Source organism: Falco punctatus (genome assembly GCF_963210335.1).
Source record: "Falco punctatus genome assembly, chromosome: 13".
In the NCBI taxonomy this organism is placed as follows: Eukaryota; Metazoa; Chordata; class Aves; order Falconiformes; family Falconidae; genus Falco; species Falco punctatus.
This window is the reverse complement of record NC_137593.1, coordinates 2,053,665-2,072,289: the sequence shown is the minus strand read 5'-3', so window position 1 is coordinate 2,072,289 and position 18,625 is coordinate 2,053,665. Positions and strand designations below refer to the sequence as shown.

At 41.8% G+C, this 18,625-nt stretch overlaps 2 protein-coding genes across 5 annotated transcripts in view; one reads left to right on the top strand and one right to left on the bottom strand.

The window, feature by feature from the left end:
• VEPH1 (ventricular zone expressed PH domain containing 1) overlaps positions 1-18,625 on the top strand; it is a 100,808-nt gene that overhangs the window by 21,536 nt on the left and 60,647 nt on the right. For all 4 annotated transcript variants that reach the window (XM_080410191.1, XM_080410193.1, XM_080410192.1 and 1 more), the window contains 2 exons: positions 1,339-1,554; positions 5,997-6,171. In XM_080410191.1, coding sequence (XP_080266317.1) covers positions 1,339-1,554; positions 5,997-6,171 — 391 coding nt within the window. The remainder of the gene's footprint in view (positions 1-1,338; positions 1,555-5,996; positions 6,172-18,625) is intronic.
• On the bottom strand, positions 9,895-16,725 carry PTX3 (pentraxin 3). Its single transcript, XM_080410245.1, has 3 exons — positions 15,277-16,725; positions 14,344-14,877; positions 9,895-11,243 (listed from the first exon to the last, which is right to left on the bottom strand). The coding sequence occupies exons 1-3, from the start codon at positions 15,422-15,424 to the stop codon at positions 10,630-10,632; spliced, it is 1,296 nt and encodes a 431-aa protein (XP_080266371.1). The 5' UTR covers positions 15,425-16,725; the 3' UTR covers positions 9,895-10,629.

The following is an 18,625-nucleotide window of genomic DNA, read 5'->3' as shown; positions in this document are numbered from 1 at the left end:
TGATGTGCTTTGACTCACCTAACCACAGATTATCAGGAATTTTACATAAATTCCCCCTAATACACTTTTTGAGAGAAAATGCCTGGATTTGCTACAAAATGTTTTATGAGCACGCCGGTCTGTGTTGAGCAGCTAAAGCCGTGCCCTACTGCCGAGCAGCCGTTCCCACCAGAGGGCTCTAGAGATTGGGGAGCTGCTCCAGCGCTGCCCCGTTCCTGCTGTATGAACAGCCTGGATTTGATGCGTTTTTCCTCAAATGTCAGGAGTTGCACAGCAGTGCGGGCAGGACCACTCTGTGCTCTGTGGCCATGCGCAGCCAGTGACCACGACTCTTGCCAGGGGTTTGTTCTTGTGCCATCCCAGCCAGTGGCTGTTAACTTGTTCACCTCTTTATCAATAGGTAACCTTATACAGAAGAGAAAGCATGTTTTCTTTTTTTATGAAGTGCATGGATTATTCTGTCAGACCAAGCAAAGCTCATAGAGGGCTAGCTGCGCAGCAAGACAGAGAATTGCTTTGAGACAGACCTAAACATCGTGGCTTCTGCCAGTGATACGCTGCCCCACCGTGCTGCAGCGCAGGGCTAACTCTGGAGCTGCACTTCTGCAAGCTGGTGCTGAACTTGGCTCCAGCCTTTTAAAAATGTATGTGCCTCATCTAGCAAAACGAATGAATTTTGATTAATACTTCAGTCTGTCTTTCATCTTGATTACTTTTTAGGGTGGAACAGCGTAGGTTAGGCTGAGGGATGGTGATTGTGTATCGTGAATCTCTTAGTTACGGCAGAGTGCTGCCATTTCATATCCACCTGGCAACTGTGTCAGTAATTACAGGGGATTACAGGATTTTGTGATAAAGCCTATTTTAATTAACTTTTATTCACGTTACACTGATACTAATTGAAACTAACTGTGTTTACAACAGGGACTCAACATGATGTGAAATATTTGGGACCTTGCATTTGGCTATATATATTTGGGATATAATGATTCCTGTTTCAGTTTTAGGATGGTTATGGGATAAGAGGACTGTGCAAGTGGTTCTAGGGTGTGTGGCTGCAATCTCTGGTCAAGAAGGCCATGCTTTGAGACAGACTACTAAAAATCATTTTATAACATAGTCCACACCTTGCAGTAATGAGATTAAGGACCTAAACCAGTGAATTCTCTATGGAATGATGAATTTCTGTGTTTTAATGATGCTAAGTGTTTGTTGTAAAGGTGGAAGTGAGAAAATGGACACCTGACAGTTACAAAAACTTCAAGTCTCCAAGTAAATTTTGTGAAGTCCTTGAAAAGAACGGGCATTCTTTGGCAAATGTCTTTTCATTTTAACCAGGACTACCAGACCAATGACAATGACCAGGCTGTGGTGGAAATCTGCATCACTCGCATCACCACTGCCATCAGGGAGACGGCGTCCATAGAAAAGCATGGGAAAGCCCTCGTGGCTCTCTGGGAGTCTTGTCTAGAGCACAACCTGAAGCCTTCTGGTAAAGATGAGGACACACCACATGCAAAAATTGCATCCGATATCATGAGCTGTATCTTGCAGGTGAGACTGAGCTGAAAGCAAGGCAGTGTAATTCATTTATTGGCTATTCAGTTTTATTTTTTAAAATGTGGTTATACTTTGTTTTCTGAGGGTGCACGAATGTGGCTGCATTTATTTAAAACCAAGAATATGACCCCAGTCGTTAATGTATATTATTACATGTATATGACATCCACTGCAGTGAATCAAAAGTTTTGGCAGCTTCCTTATCTTTAGAAGTGTCTTGACTGTTTAGTGCCAGATTTCACTAATTCTCCTTAAATTCCAAGTATTTTCATTTCATGTAAATATTAAAGTGGGAGACACAAGGCTGTAATTCTCTGTGGTTACAGAAAGATTCATTTGAAAGCACTTAATATCAAGGCAGAGGTTGTTATTTCAAGTTTTTCTGGAAAACAGCAAAATGTCTAAGAGATTTTAATGATGTGAAATTTAGGTCAGTAGATATGCTGTCAGTAAGGAGGATCTCCCTTAACATTTCGATTGTAAAAGCTGGGTCCAGATACAACACAGAAAACTGACTTCTGAACTGAAATCTGATTGCTGCTACTCTAAATAGAGGATTAGAAAGAAGTTGTGCTCTGGACAGGAGTGTAGGAATAATTTCTTAAAATAATTTACTACATGTTGGAGGCAGCAACAAGAAGATTAAAAAGATATTTGGGTCCCCAAAATATTAGCTAAAAGAACAGCTGAAGTTGGGTCCTATTTGTACTCAATAGTCTATGAATTATCACTCCCTGTGGATGCAAGATTAAGACAATGACATTTTAGTATATGACAGACTTTTGGGGATCAGAATGGGCTGTTCCAAGACTTCCTAAGAAAGTAAGATGAGGGTGAAAAGCCATTTAAAGGGGAAAAGGAATCTGGTATTAAATCAGGGTAATTTTGGGGGTGGGGAGTGGGCAGTTCTGTTTGTTTCTTGGTTTTTTTTTTAGCTGGGAGTGCAGGCAGTATCATTCCTTGTTGGGAAAGGAATATAATACACTGGAGAGACCCATAGAGAAACCTATGTGCACAGTTATCTAAGTGGAAGCAGAAATCAGGGTTGTTTCCAGGGTTTCAGCTGTGGGTACAATCCATGGGAACCAGCTCCATGTCAGGTGGAGAAACAGTTGCCATGAAGTTCCTTTCTGTACAGGCTGCGCTGGGGTGATGCTTGCGGTACCTCTATTTTGTAGTTCCTTTCTTTACCTCTGCCTCTTGAATCAGATGTGTGTGTGGTTTGATTTGGTGGTTGTTTTTTTTTTAAGTTCTTGCATTATAAAAATTCAAACCATGGTGGCACGAGTAGGTCACTGTCCCATGGAAAGTACTACTTAGCCCCTTGTAGGATATATTGTTCCATAAACTTACTCAGATTCCTCATCTAGTTTGCCTTAAAGTGTTAAAAGTCCAAAGAGACAAAGAGTTTCAGAAAAATTATCATCAGTGCTGAATTTGCCTCAATGAAATTTTACTTTACAATCCTTTGGTATGGTCAGTTCTATTTACCCCCACTCTTTTACTCTGAAGACGCACAAAAAAGAGTACATAGCAAATATTAAAAGAAGGAAAAATATCATTTTCTGAAGCCCAAGTTCTTGTTGATTTTGGTTTGGGAAACAGAGGTGTATTCTAGCCAGATGTTTGGTCAGGACTGTGGATGGACCTTAGAAAGACTTTTTTCTGTACTGCACAGGCATCCCTGAGCCATGAACCATAAGCTGCACGCCCGCGCAGGGCACAGTAGCACATCCTGTGCAGGCCAGTGGTATCTTGGGGTCGTGTCCCCACTGCTTTTGGTAGGTGCCGTGCTTTCTGATAGGCAATGCGTTCCTGGAGATGCTGGTTATCTCCCTTTCTGTCTCGTGTCCCTGCAGGTGGGACAGTAACTGGATTTGGTTACCAATTACAGCATGGCTTAAACATTCCAGACAAGAGGCTGTACATTGTAAAATCGTTTTTTGTCTTTGCGGTACTTTAGAAATCATATTTCATAAAAATACTAAAGTATGCAATGTCTTGTCTAAGCTTTCAGTTTGTGCTGTTGGCAACTGTGTACCTAAATCAAGCTAGCTCATATCCAGATGTTTTGGAGATTGCACTGCGTGGCAGATAACTTCAAGAAAAGAAAAGTTCATTGAAATGAGAAAGTTATAAAAGTACATTTACTGTTCCCAGAAACAGAGCTATTATCAGAAAGTTCCTTTGCATAAAAAAAGAAAGAAGGCATAAATGAGTTTTTGTACAATACGTGAGGGATAGTTGTAGTAGTAATGAATATCTGACAGCTGGGTTGAATCTCACAGCGTGTTTCCGTCGATGTTAGCAGCAGGGAGGTCCACTAGGTTTGCAGGCATCACTATATTGTATTATTGAAATCTGGTTTTCACTGTCACCTTCACATTTTCATAAGGGTGCATTCATGCCCTGATATTTATAATGGAACAAATGAAAACTTTCTCCTTCCATCTGAATTCAAACCTTTTCTTAACTAAGTATTTTATCTTTATTGTAGCAAAAAAATAAATAAATTGTGCTTTCGTTGGAATTTTCTTTGATCTTTTAAATCCTATTTGGAGGGCCAAACCTTATCTTCCTATTCTTTCTGCGTGGAATCCTAGAGTATAATTTGGAGGCAGAATTTGGCTCCTACTCAGCCAAATATAATGAGGCATTATGTTGATGTAAACACGCAGCTGCATAAATCTCTGTTCATTTTAAGGGCTTTTCTCATGGAAGATGCAGGTTTTTGTCATATGACCGTTGCCACAATGAGCTATCTTGACACCTAGGAGCTGCTGCAGCCCCATCTTCCTTAGAGGCTGGCAGAAAGGGACTGTCCTGAAGCAGGTGCAGAACTCTATTGTTTGGCAGGTCTCTGTTGCGAGGAAAAATCCTTATAGCCACTTAGCTTGGCTCGTTTGCATTGGTTGAGTAGCATAATGCAACCTTAATTAGGGTCAGTCCTGCCCTCCGTGAGGCTGATGGCAAAGGCACTTACTGCTGATGGAGGCAGAGCTGGCCTAGGAGGCAACGTGGCAGGGTATATGGCATAACAGATTTGTTATTTCTCAGGACTGAATTTATTTTTTCAGTGCTGAACGAGAACGAGCATGTGTTAAGTATGGACTGCCTTTGCACTATTTTTTGCTTTCTGAAACATCTGGGCTCCAGCAGTTGCTTGCGATTTCAGATGCTGATTAAATATAATCATATTGCAGGATTATATTCAAAAACAATGATGTACTCTAGTTTCAAAGAGATGTTAAAAACTGAGTGAAGAAGAGAGAAAAGCACTGATTAAGGAGGCTTCAGAGAGAATGTAGGTCCTCAGTTACACATTAACATATCCTATTAGTTTCAAGGGCAGTTATGTCTGGGAATTTAATGTGCAGTAGATGTGTACAGTCTCTGCACACAATTTCATGTATACAAATAGTTGCAGAAAACCTTTTTTGACCTTAATGTCGAAACGTAAGTGTACGTGCAGGTACCCCCAAGACTGGTGAAGCTTGGTGCCATTTTGAGGACAGAAGGTAGTGGTCCTGAAAAATTTCACTTGACCCTGGTTTTCAGAGAAATTGTCTGGAGTTTAAAAAAGGAAAACTTAATTATTACAGGAAAGTTGATGATGAATACTAAAGCTATTACCTGGTGAGCAAGTCTCCCAGTATTATGTGTACGCTTTTCCTCATTTCACTGGTTTGCCTTTGATTTAGTTCCAGTGGCTTAGCATGAGATCTGGTTCTGGGAACAGAGGGGTCCTTTCTTCATGTAGTCTCAGCCAGCACAAAGATAGGCTAAAACTCAAGCTTGTAACACGCTTCAGTTTAGAAGAGGGAAGCTGTGACTTCTGCTGGTGAAGGTTTACCCGTACTTGAAATTGTCTCCCTGAGCCTTGACTGTGCATTGGGCTGCCCTGCTTGGGGCTGGAGGTTGGCATGGGGCACGTTACTGTGGTGCGGGAATGAAAGGTGGCAATGCCTCTGTTACAGCAGGGAGCAGTGTTTACCAGTCAACAGCACTGAGTGACTCTTCCAAGGTGCTTCCTATGCTTTGGAATGAAAATTCTCTGTGTGGATAATGGATACGGCTTCTACCATCTTCTCTGAGAGCACCAAACAAAAAATGTCTTGTTAGAAATGTTACAGCAGTTAAATGTTAACTGGTACACTTCATGCCATGTGTTCTCCTCCTCTTGCAGAAAACAAAAATAGGTGCGTTATTAGGATTTTGTGGTGCAGTAGTTTCAGATTTCCTTACTTGCTCTTTCTTTGAAGTCTGCCTTCAGTGGTGTTACCAAAACATAACCTTTCTTGACATGTTTTTCGTGCTCCCTCCCCTTCCCCCGTTGTTTTGATTTTTTGTTTTTCTACTCTGATCAGCATGAGACTTTGTTTTAATCATTTTTTTTCAGCTGCTTATTTTTCAGTGCTTTTTCATGTTTTTTACAGAATTACAATCGACCTCCAGTAATGGCCCTAGCTGTTCCAGTGGCAGTGAAATTTCTTCAGAGGGGCAATAAGGAACTGTGCAGAAACATGTCAAGTTATCTATCCTTGGCTGCAATCGCTAAAGCAGATCTGCTGGCTGATCACACAGACACCATTGTCAAAAGTGTCCTTCAAGGTATGACCTTGCTGAGATTTTTGGATTTAGTCCTTCAGCGTGCCCACCATTAGATTAGTTAGGCTGTATTAGGCATATACACATACATCCTCATACATGTTTTTTATGTTTAATGTAGTTGTTTGTGTAAGGCAGACATACAGACTATCTATAAACATGTGATAAAACATGTGAGAGCCAATCTAACCATAGACTATATCAAAGAAGACCTTTCAAGAACATGGGAAGTTACTGAACCTTGTTGACTGTGGAAGTTTCTTTATAGATTGGATGACCCATAGGGCAGGAAATAATCTGTATTGCTAGTGTACCGCACTAATGGACTTCAAATTATAAGCCATGATAGGAGACACCAGTTACTGGGCTCTTAGCCTTTCTATTAGTGTTATTGGCCATACTCCAAAATATAAATGGGGATGAAATGAATCCCATTCTGTGGCAAAATAGTCAGATGTAAGATATAAAAGTTTTGTAGTGGTTCTTTAATTTTGCCTACATTATTAGCTTTATATAGAATATTGTTGCTGAACTCTGTACAGTTTACTTTTGTGGTTTAAAAAGCCAGAAATATTCATACTTCTACAAAAAAAAAGTCCAATTTAGTTGAAGTAGTAAGGTTCACAGTATTTGTTGCAATAGAGCACTACTGCAGTAGTAAAATCACTGTTTTTCTTCAAGTAGGGGTAGCAGCATAAGTAGCAGTAGCTGTCTAATTATTCCAAGAACGTTGTTATGAAGATGTTAAGCCTTCAAATTAAATGTGTGCATTCTGTATTTATTAAAAAACATAGAGTGTATTATGGAGCAGCAGCTATGATAGAAAGTAATTTTGTCCTTAAGACATTATGGTAAGGGTTTGCATATTTCAGTCTGCTTTGTTTAAGGAGGAATGTATAATAAACATGATAAATATGTATGAGGTATGTGATAACATTAATTGAGCAGAGTCCAAGAACAGAATATTGCTAACAACTTATAAAGCCACATGGATAATTCTTTTAAGACTTGTGATATTAGTGTTTATGTGTTAACATTGTGCATTACCACTTGTAACTCAGTACTGTTAATTAAAAGAAATAGATTGAAACAGATTTTATGGTATAGTCATAGGTTTGGGAAAAGTGATACGCGCCCACAACTGAAGGTTTCATCGTGACTGTGCCTGATCGGTTTTGTGTATTTATGTTATTCTACCAGCAGATGTTGCTGTGGACATCAGGTTTGGAAATTCCAGACTGGAAGAGAGCACTCTGAATAGGCAAAGTGCTTTGTTCTGCATAGTGGCTTAATTGCACTGCAGTAATTTGTATTTCGGGCATAAAAAGGTTGGTTTGCAGCAGGCTAAGAACCACGCTTAAAGACTGTGTGTTTGCTGAAGGGAGAAGGGAAGCAAGAGGATAAGCTGCTAAGGATGAATTGGCAAAGCAGCGTGCAGACAAAGGGCCTTGTTCTGGTGCTGCACAGACAGGGCTCAGCCTAATGGCACCAGTGAGACTGACAGTAGACTTTGGCCTGTTGCCCATGGGTGTTTGAGAGCTAACTGGATTTTTTGATTACTTGAGGCAACTGTTTGGCTGCATTATCTGTTTCTTATCTTATTAGTTAAAAAAGAGTTCTTCAGAAAGTGTTTAACTACTCTGTTCCAGTTAGTGTGAACTCAGCTTCTAAACATGCAAATGTCTGTACTGCGCCGTGCTGATACCTTCCATCAGCATAAGGGATCAGGCAAATTTATTCCAGTTTCCAGGGGACAGCGGCAAAACTACCCTGCAGTCATCTTTGTAATCTGAGAGTCCCATGGCTGCTCCACCTTCCAGAGGAGCTCAGGCAAGGGGTGTGGATGTTGCATTCAGCAGAGAGCAGAACTGGGCTCAGCAACTTGCTCCCAGCACACATGCCTCGCACTTGCTCCTTCATTTCTACCTTTGTAGTGCAAGAGCAGTGGGTTTTCTGTAATTAGAGTCCGAACTTCCCCAAAACAGTGTTTACTTGGTGTTTTCCAAACAGGCAAAGTAACTGTTGACAAAGAAAAATATAGCTAAGCTGGGAAGGAAAGGGAGAAGCATGCTAATGGAGGTGACTTGTGGTGCTGGGCAGGAGGGGACTAAGCTTTGCTAGTCCACAGAGATGATAAATGAAGAGCAAAGCAGTTGGAGAGAGGAGAGTTTTTCAGCTGAGTCAGTGAGAATGAGAGGACTGGCTTTGTATTTGGTCACCTGCCAAACCAGAACAGAGATAGAAGAAAGTTACTTCCAAGACAAGGCATTTCAGGTATGAGGTATAGTAAGAAAAGTAGTCAGGGAGGACTTCTGGTAATCTTTTTGAGGATTTTGCTTTTTCTGCTGTGTTTCATAGACATTTGTTTTCATTTAATGGAGGGCACTGTATGGAAAGAGGATTTGAGAGTGGTTTTGCCCTTGCACGATGTTGGGACCTCAAGTGGTTTTTGTAAGTCTGAAGGTCTGTTTTCTGACTGACAGCAGAGGAACGGAGGTAATCTTTCATTGTTCTGTAGTTAAGGTTATTTGCAGATACTATCTAGTAAGGGATTTTTGTTGTGCTTACTACTAAGCATTTATAATTCAGATACATTTTTATTGCAGAGTAATAGGAGAAATTCCAGCAATTGGAGTGGTTATTTTTTACCTTAAATAAACAGTGTTGCCAAAACTTTGGAGCAGGTCATATAACTTTAGCTATGATGCACAACCCCCCTGAATGGCTTAGTAATGTGAAAATTACCTTGTTATAGATTTTTCTTACTACTTATGTATTATGGAAGGATCTGGTAGTTGCATCATATTCAGGAATAAGCATGGCAGCAACATGTCAAGAAACTTTCCAAAGTGAGTTCTTAGGACATCTGTAGAGAATGAGAAAGACAGAGAAACATGTGAATAGAGCAGAAGGGTGGGCTGCTTCCAGTGGAAATAAGAATTGCTTTGAACAAGACGTTCTTCACAATAACTTGTTCAGAAGCTTCATCAGGTAGTGAATAATTGTTCTTGTCATAAATGGTTACATATCCAGCAAATGACTGTTCATCATTGTCTACTTCTGCTCTGTTTTCCACACACAAATCCCCACCGGTGTCTTGGCTCAGTGCATATGCTTCTTATGCACTGTATCCAGCCCTATATTTTTGCTGGATTTCGGATAAGCTTGTGAACATGAGCAAAATAAAGCTACTGCCGCTGAATATTCATCAATTCTGCCTTGTACAAACCTCCTTTTATCATCAAGCAAGTTGGTTACTTTGGATATCTAAAGGTATCTTAAAATGGAGTATGTTCTTCTCAGATGGCCAGCATTGAGCATGAGGTAGCGATTGATTTATTTTATCTATAATTTTATTTGGGGATATTTCAAACCCAATCCTTCCTTCAGCCTCTAAGCGCTGTGCTAGCACAGCCTCAGGTCACTGCACATGTGTCAGCATGTCAAAGCATCTCTTCCGTACAAGTGACCGTGCCCTTGTGGGAGAACTCCTAGAGTGGCAGATCCTTGCACGTGGCAGCATTCACAAGAGGGATTGTTATCATGACAGGTCTTTATAGCTGTCTATGGCTAATGCTTGGATTTCAGTCCTCTGAGGGTCTCTCTGTTTGTATGAGATGTTGCTATTTATGTTCTTTTTATATTAGCAGCTAAAACTGCACGATTCAAACCACAGAAAATTCCCAATTGGTACTTTGAGTTTCAGTGCATGAGAAGCATGGAGAGTTTTAGTTTAGTAAAGTATATCTTTATTTACAGAACATCTTTACAAAAATAATTTCAATAAAATTATTACAAAGTCAATTTACAATATAATACAGCTGTGTTTTCTCCAAATGTAACATCAGATTATGATGGGGAATATTACTTTTATATGTTAGGTCAATCCATGGCATAAATAATGCTTTAAACAAGGAGCTAGTTTTGTTATAGTCTACAAATTGCTAACAACGGTTAATAAACAGCACATTTCTTGGCTTATGTGGTTCCTCTGTACAATTCACATTAGCACTATGAAAACCAATGACTGGAGGAACCTGGCAGATGCGCAGCCTTACGTCTGTTCTGCAAAGACTGGTCAGCCGGAGAAGTTTGCTTCAGCAGGGATACCAGGAGCGCTGTTCAGCTCCGCAATGCCCACACCGCCATTCACTTTGATGCATCAGAAAACATGTGCTAGAGAGACAGCGGCCATCTGACCTCAGGAACAGGTTTTCCAAAATCATGCCTTGATGTGTGGAGTTGTGTGTGTGTGGGGTTATTATTTTTCTCAGTGTTTTGCCAAAACAGCAGGCAGAGATCAAATCCTGTTTCCATAGTATCTCATTTTATAAACTTGCAACACTAATTTTCCTTGGGAATTCAAGAGACATGGGCTGCTACAGCTTTGTTTACTCGTATGTGTTGGTATTCAGTCTTCGTGAAATACGTTCTCTACTTTAGAAACTGTCTTGCCAGAATTTAAGAAATGTACTGGGCTCCCCCATACAGCAAAACTTCTGTGACTCCCCACCCGATGATGTTGCCCCTGGTACTGCATGCATCTTCTTCACTCTGTGCTGCTATCTCTTTGGCACTGAGCACTCTGTCCCACATGTTAAAGCCAGTTAATTTTCCAGAGAAGGCTAAAGCTTCATCAAATCCACCTCCAACACAGCACCCATTCTTTTCTTGACCAATCTGCAAAATCCCTCCATCTGGAATGGTGTGAGCATTGGCAATGTCCAAGGCACTGGCTGCAAGCTCTCCCTTCACCCACAGGGATGCAGATCCGTTCTCCGAGCTCCAGGAGCTGCAGAGATGGATCCACTTCCCAGGAACAACAATGCTTTTGACAGCTAACTTGTGTTGATCACCACCAACAACAAGCACCGCAGACTCCCGGCTGAGATAAAGCTGGATTTCATATGGATTTAACTTGGTTCCGTAGGAGAAGACAATAGTTTTGTCCAAAGCCTCGGTCACCTTGATCCAGATACAAGCAGTAAAGGAGTGAAGGTTCATTCCAGCAGTTGAGTGAACGCTCCCAAATATCTTTTTTGAACGCATGGGAAATAGAACCGCCGTTTCACACCCTGAAAAAGTTACAAAGATTGTTAGGTAAATAAAACCTAGTCTCTTTGTACATGCACAGTTAGGACCCTTGACATATGCTTGCTTCTGGGCTTCTCAAAGGGAGCCAAGAGCTCAGCTCATCCAGTGGGATGTAGGAACCCACCTATGGGGTGCTGTGAAGAAGCTTCCAGATCTGATGGATGAATTTGCTGAACACTATGGCAGAGGGGCTAAGGGCTAGTCAGGCTGCAGGAACAAGGCTTGGCTCTTCTTGCACTGCAAATGTGTTGTATTCTATAGTCCTGTGCTATGCAAAGTGATGTTTAGGTTTAATGCTGCCTGTCCTCCCTGGTGCTTGCCATGGGAAATTGGGCTTCCCTGAGGGTCTGTGTGGGGCAGATGTCTTCTGTTCTGACATGCCTCCTGGGAGAGCTTCTCTTTTGCTGGGTTACCTAGAGAAATTAGTACTTTGTGTTGGGTAATTACATTGGGTAGTCCTCTCTGTTTCATTTAGGTCTTGTTTTAGCCTTGTGTCCTTTCTCAGTATGAAGTGATGAAAACGGTAATGTTATGATGGGAATGGGTTCAGTGATCTATCAAATGGCAGGTTTAGATACTGTGCCATTCCTGGGATAGCAGTGTGAGGCTGCTGCTGTGGCAGGAGAAACAGAGCTGCTGGGTAGCTGTCACGAGCAGTTAGGCAGTGTCCCACAGTTGTCTCATGGAGAACTGACCGGCAGAGGAGAAGGGGACAGGGGCTACTGCGAAGCAGGCACAGGGAGTGTTGACAGAAGCATGCTGGGATGTGTGTGTTCGTTATCATGACTTCCTTTTCCAACTCTGCCTTTAGGGCTGTTGGTCGGTAACTTTCATGTGCACTGGTAAAGCATGGGAAATGTGTAAAAGACTGATATTTTTTAAATGGTTCATCTCTCATCTGCAATTAATCAATATGTTGATATATAGAAATTAGTTAAAATCACTAACAAAACTTAATGAAACTTGGAAAAGTAACTGATGATCACTAGACCCAAGCCATTTTTGGTATTCTCTGTACTGTTCCCTAGTTGTATATAACTTAATATTCTAGGCGGTACAGGGGAAAAGGCAGCCCCCTTCTACAATTAAGCTGGTTCGCTTCCTGTTCAAACAAGTTAGAGGATCTAAAATGTCTAAACTGTGTGTGGAAATTTCTGCTTCAGTGCATGAAGGACTCTTTGTGTCCTCCAGGATTGTGCTGTTGTGTTATTTCATAGACTGCTTCCCTTCAACTTTGAGCAGATTTTACATTTCTTCTTTGGCTTTTTTGAGGAGGGGCAGCGGCAGCCAACAACTGTTGGGATACTCCTTAAAATGCTACTTAGGAACACTATTGTGAAAAAGCTTTTAATTAGCAAGCTTTCAGGCTTTATTATCAAGGCCTAAACAAAATTAAAACCAGCCTCACTGAAGAACAAAAAGTGTGATTAGGAAGTCCCTGAAGAGTATGGCTGGCAGTAATTCAAGATGTGAGAAATTGAAGTCAGTTGCTAAAAATTCCCTTGAAAAAAAATTTCCAGAGACACGCTCTGGAAGTACTTTAAAATGTATCCCTTAAATTTAAAATAAGAATATTTGTATAAAAAGTCATGTAGGAACCAGTGGAAAGAATCTGGATTTCTACTGGTGAGACTGAGATCCTTAACGCTGATCAAGTTTGTTACTCTCATCTAGTGCAGAGTAGCTGACTGCAAGGCTGGCCGTGTTACAGGAGGGAGATAAAGAATGAGCTCATGCTTTCTGGAAGGCAAGATGCGTGTGTTTGAGAAAAAAGGGATATGCTGTAAGATCTACTCCTGTTACACAAAGATTACTGAAGTGTTATGACAAATAAAGGAGTAAAAGCAATTTACTTATAAAGCTGAATCCATGCCCTGCATGAAAGGATAGATTCACATTAGGTTGTAAAATGCTTTGGTGTAAACTACTGTTGTGTTTGTATTGCAATAGGTTTGTGTAAGTTGTTTCCTTTGCTTTAGCAATTATGAGAAGCATTCCTTGCTTACTTGAGTAAGAGCTCAGCGCTGGTGGTAGTGCTAAGGGTTGCTGGCAAGGCTGGTGTAACTGCACCCCTAATTTCCTATTCACACACCCCTGCAGGATTCTGCAAGTGCAGATTTCTGTGGGGTTTTTAAGCTGCAGTAACTTACATTTATGGAAAAAAATGGTCATTAAAGACATGTCAACATTTAGATGACATGTGGTGATAGCTACCTGGTAGGCAGAGTTGTATTCAAAGTAGTTATGTTGTGCATGTAGCAATTTTGCACCCCCACTTGAAATAGATGGGGGTATGATTTCCCTTCCCCAAGTTGCTGTAGCTGCTTTTTGGTTGTTATATTAAAGTGCACAGAAAAAAAAATTACATAAAATTTGGTACATGAACTCAGCTTTCTATGACCACCTCACTTGCTGACCAATGCAAACATTTTGGAAGGGCGGAAAAAGACCCAAAACCCAAAACACCACCACCACAGTGTTACTAATTTTTCCATGCTTGAGGAAATATTCTGTGCTGACAGTTGCATGCAGTGAATGTGCCCTCCCTGCTGCAGGAAGCATGCTTAGCTGGTTGACATCAGCAGTGTGTCCTTGGATTTAGATCTGCTCTTGGGCACTTGCAGTTGGTGAGACAATGTTTAGTTTAGGAAGAGGAAGGACACATGCATGAAGACAACAGGAGAGCTCAGTGGCTAGTACATAGGCATAGGAGTTACCAGCTGAGAAGGTAAAAGGTAAGCAAACATAAATTGTACGTTTGCAATATGTTTGCTGCTCTCTGGCTTTCATTTTGATGTGGGAGAGCCTGCAGGAGGTGGGATCCTAGCTGCATTTGCCCTCTGTAAATGACTTTGAACACTTCTTTGATCCCACGCTGAAAAGTTTGGTGCCTGTTTTTTGAGATCAGTTAGTGGGTTCCCTCCCTGTATGTACAGACTGCTCAAAGCTGCTTTGGATTGATTCATAAGATTGCTTTGGAGTTGCATGCAGAGGAAGGTGCTTAAGAGGGGTGTTTATAGGATGTCTGTTTGGACAGGCCCAAGGGAGCTCTCTGGTAAAGCATAGTGCATGTGGACTTACCTGCTGGCAGTAAGTGCTGAGCTGCCCATTTCTGCGATGCCTTCAGTTCAGCTCTGGTTTGCTGTAGCTCTTTCCACAGAGAGTTCAAAATGAGATTGTCTCCTCTGGTGGGACTGAATTTGTCCTGCTGAAAAGCTGTCTCCTGAGCCTCTGCCTCAGACCTCCTTAGCCAAGTGCTCTCCAGGCGGCTGAGCCTGCTGGACATGTTGTGGCTCAGCAGCAGAACATGCTCAAGAACCTTTCCTTGCTCAGACTCATGAAGCCGCTTGGCTTCTTCAGCTTGGTCACTGTTCCTCACAAGCACCTGCTCTACCTGTGACACGATGTGGGAGGTGACTTTTTCAACTGCAGCAGTGAAGGTGCCTGCGAGGTTGGTGGTGAGCTGGCTCAGCTCTGCTTTCAGGGTCTGCAGGTCCACCTTCAGGACCTCGTCCATTGCCTGCAGCATCATGTTCTCTTTCATCTGCGAGTTCTCAAGCATGATGAAGAGCTTGTCCCATTTAGTGTGCTCTCGCTGGCAGTCGCATGAAACAGCTGGAATGGAAGATACAGATGTTGCTATTCCTTTGTTACTTACATTTTTAAACAGAAGTATTTGACAAAATCTTGCTCTGTGCAAGGCTTAAGTGCTCCAGACTGTCACTGTGTTTCCCTCTATTATCAAAACAAACAAGTAAAATAATGTGTACAATAGCAATTCTAAAACTGTCATCATCAGTCTTTTGCAGGAAGACTGAAAAATAAAGAGTATAAAATAAATTCCAAGGCACACCATCCAAGTGCTTTAGCACTTGCTGTCTGTAATAATCTACTGGTGCAAGCACATGCTTCTTTGTCTGGAAAAAAGATACTGTTTGTAATAACTGCTTCAAGAGACAAGCAACAAGGAATGCAATTCTGCACTTAACACAAATTTAGTTTAAATCTACTTACTTTCCTCTGTACCAAGACCTGGACCTTCAATTTCATTATCCAGATTCACGTACATGAGATCATAGTCATCATCTTCATCCAGAACAGAAACAGAAGCCCTGAAAACACAGAACAGTGTAAGCAGCAAAAGTATTTCTTGGGGCAGCATTCTCTAGCTGCTTCCTGAAAACAGCTGGGCTGTCTGGAGCTCAAGTCTAAGTCAGACTTCAGCAGAGACAAGACCGCGAGTGAGATGCAGTGAGCCCCTAATAAATGCTCCGAGTGCCTCGGCTTGAATGAATGAGCAATGCTAGTGCCAGTGTTGTAATAAGAGCACTTCTGACTGTTGGTTTTGGCCGGGAGGAGAAGGGGGCGTGCAGCTTGCTCAATTCCAGCCTTCCAGGTTTGCACTGGGGGGAGATGTACTGACTCGTGGAGGGGAAGAAATGGGGAAAGCTGCTCTTGCGAGCTGCCGCTTCCCCTCCCAGAGCAGATTGCTGTAACGTGCAGCAATGCGAGGGTGAGAGCGGGGGAAGAAAATCACTTGGAGTTCACTGCCTACAAGCACAGACTGCATCAGTTATGTTATTTTTGTGTTGTTTCTGGGAAGGGAAGTGTTCTCTGCAAACTCATTTTGTAGTTGGTATGTGCCAGGGCTCTGGAGGGGATTGGTAGAAAAATATATATACCTGGAGTTGGTTTGGATACACTTGTATAGTTTAACCTAAATACTGTAGCTTTTTTTGGTAGTGATACGTAAAACCTTCTATTATATGCAAACAGCTTACTGCTTTAAGCAATAAAGGAGAACTTGTAAAGACAGCTTGTTAAAAGTTTTGCTTTTCTAGCCCTAATTACCAGTAACAACATCATAACTATGTGGATAATATGTTACTGCTAGTATCCTGTTTCAAGAGCACATAGATTAGCAGCTGCATGATTAGAGCCTTTCTGTTAACTTTGAAAGAACAAAACAAGGTACTTTTGGATTAGACATTAATCTAGTGCCAAGTATTATTGTTATTGGTGTTAATCTGTTTTAAATTCTGGAAAGTTTATCAGTTCAATGGGCCATTAATTATTTCAGAGATGTATTGCTTAAGTGAGATTAGGGGTAATGTGGTGCAAGTTATATAAAGACTATGAAATATTCAGAGAATACTACCAAATCCCCACATAATTGTATGCAACTCGTAATCCGTGTTCCCTTTCCATGTGAGACTCTGGTTTAGCCCCTTATTATTGCATGGGAGTGTGTAAAGAGAGCCCAGCATTTCTGTTCTTTCTCATTCTGTTTCTGACACCTGGGCCACAAGCGGGAGGTGCAGCTGCACGTGGCAGCAGAGGCAGCGTGCGTGGCCTCAGCCATCGCCCTTTCTGTGGTGGGGACCAGGAGGGGCTTTGCAGGTGTCACCTTTTCCCGAGGAGGCAGGTAGGGCTGGAGCTGCCTGCCCTGGGGGTGCAGAAGGCTGCTGTGCTGCTGCACCAGATGCCTCCCAGCACCCAGCCTTGGGGTGCAAACCTCTGAGCTACCTGTGTGCTGGGCTGCTGGCCACGGGACTGTGCTGTTCCTGTGGGCCAAGCTGTCTCACCGTTTCACCCTGTGGGTATGCGGTGTTCCAACTGCTCTCTTGCAAATGCAAATAATATATTTGTTCAACATTACTATTTATTAGAAACCTCAAAAGTTTGGTGAAGTAGAAGTGAACGTTTTTGGGGAGATACGTGCCTAACTTGATTCATTCCAGGGAAAAAAAATAAGTCTTGGTGCACGAACTTTTATCTTTGAATACTCAGTTTGTAGTGAATGTCAAAACGCTGCTGTATATAGCTTCGAGAGCTCCTTGTTGGTTGCAGTGTTGTTGTGGTTTAACCCCAGCTGACAACTAAGTACAAAATTATATCTGTCCTAAGCCGAAACCAGGACAAGTGTGCTACCAGGCTCATTGTTTTTTACAAGCCCTCTGCACTGCTGGGTTGGGCAGAGCAGAGACTGAGCACAAGGGAGCTTCTGCAATTTGCGTGTGCGGGGAATGTGGCCAAAGTGTGCCCGGGGCACAGTCCTGGGGCAGCTGGGTGGGCTGGCACCATCGCAGCACACTGAGGTGCTTCCTCTTGCTGTCCATGCCTCCTGCCTCCTCCCTGCCTGGCTTGCAGCCAAGGGTGCAAAGCCATCGAGTGTCCCCAGCTGTACGTTACTTTCTGCCTGAGTTGCATAATTCCCAGTGTGTGGTCTGCTTGGAAAGTCTGAGAAAATCTAATCTGGAAAGTATTGGGGGTAAGGGTGGTAGGGGAAGGAAGAGGGAAAGAAGGTAATTGAGGAGTTGAGTATAATGTTTTTTCCATTCTCGGACAACAAACATACTTTTCAGGCTCTTAGTTTAGACTGAGACAGATGAAGCAAGATGGAAAAAAGTGAATTACTTGGGAACAGGCACAATAATCGCCTCTGCCTGCCTGAGCTCTAAGAATCAGAAGGTTGGTGAGCTGCATGTGCGTAAATCCCTTAGAAACTGAAAAGGTGTGACTAACAAATGGCAAGAGGTTATTCAATTAAAAGCAGTTCCATGATAGTGAGTTCACTTGAATATCACTCCAAAGTGATGGGGTTGCTTCTAAATTGCCTTTGATTTTCATTTATCTTGGTTAATGAATATAAAGCTGGCAATGTTTGCTGTAGGGAACTGCCCAATTTGCATTTGTACAAAGTATTTTTATGCAGAGAAGTTTCATGGCTGTTATCCATCATGTTGTGTCAAGTCAAATTGCATCACTCCTCTAGTGCATCCGATACTTAAAATGCTTGTTTTCTCAGATTGCATAATTAGTCTTGCTTTCTAGATACCTGTGACAGGAATCCTGATTTAGGCAATAGCGTGTCTCAGATTAGTGGCTGTCTTTTGTTGTTTAAAGCTGTTAGTTTTTGTTAATCTCTGCTGAATTCCTTCCCTCTGCACTTTTACAGCTGAGATGATTTTGCCCATCCAGGAGCATGGGAATTTCTTCTTTTGCAATTGTTACCATTGCTGAAATTCAACTGGAGCTTAAGGGCTCTGTTCCATGTGGGCAGAAATCTTCCAGTGGAAGCTAAATGTGTGCAAGTGCAAAGAAAGGACTTATTTCTGTAAGCACTAAATTATCCTGAGAAGAAAGTAATTTTTAGTGTATTCGGTTACAAAATTTTTCAATTTCAAACTCTAATTTAAGTCTAGAAAAGTTCAGGTAAATGCATCCTCTCGCAATTTTGGTCCTAACTTTGGGTGAATTGGTGCTTTGTATGAATCCCATGATATGTTAGTGACACTTGTAAAAGTGGTGGCACTTTTTATACATATTCACTTGTAACATCAGGAAGAGATTTGCACAAAGA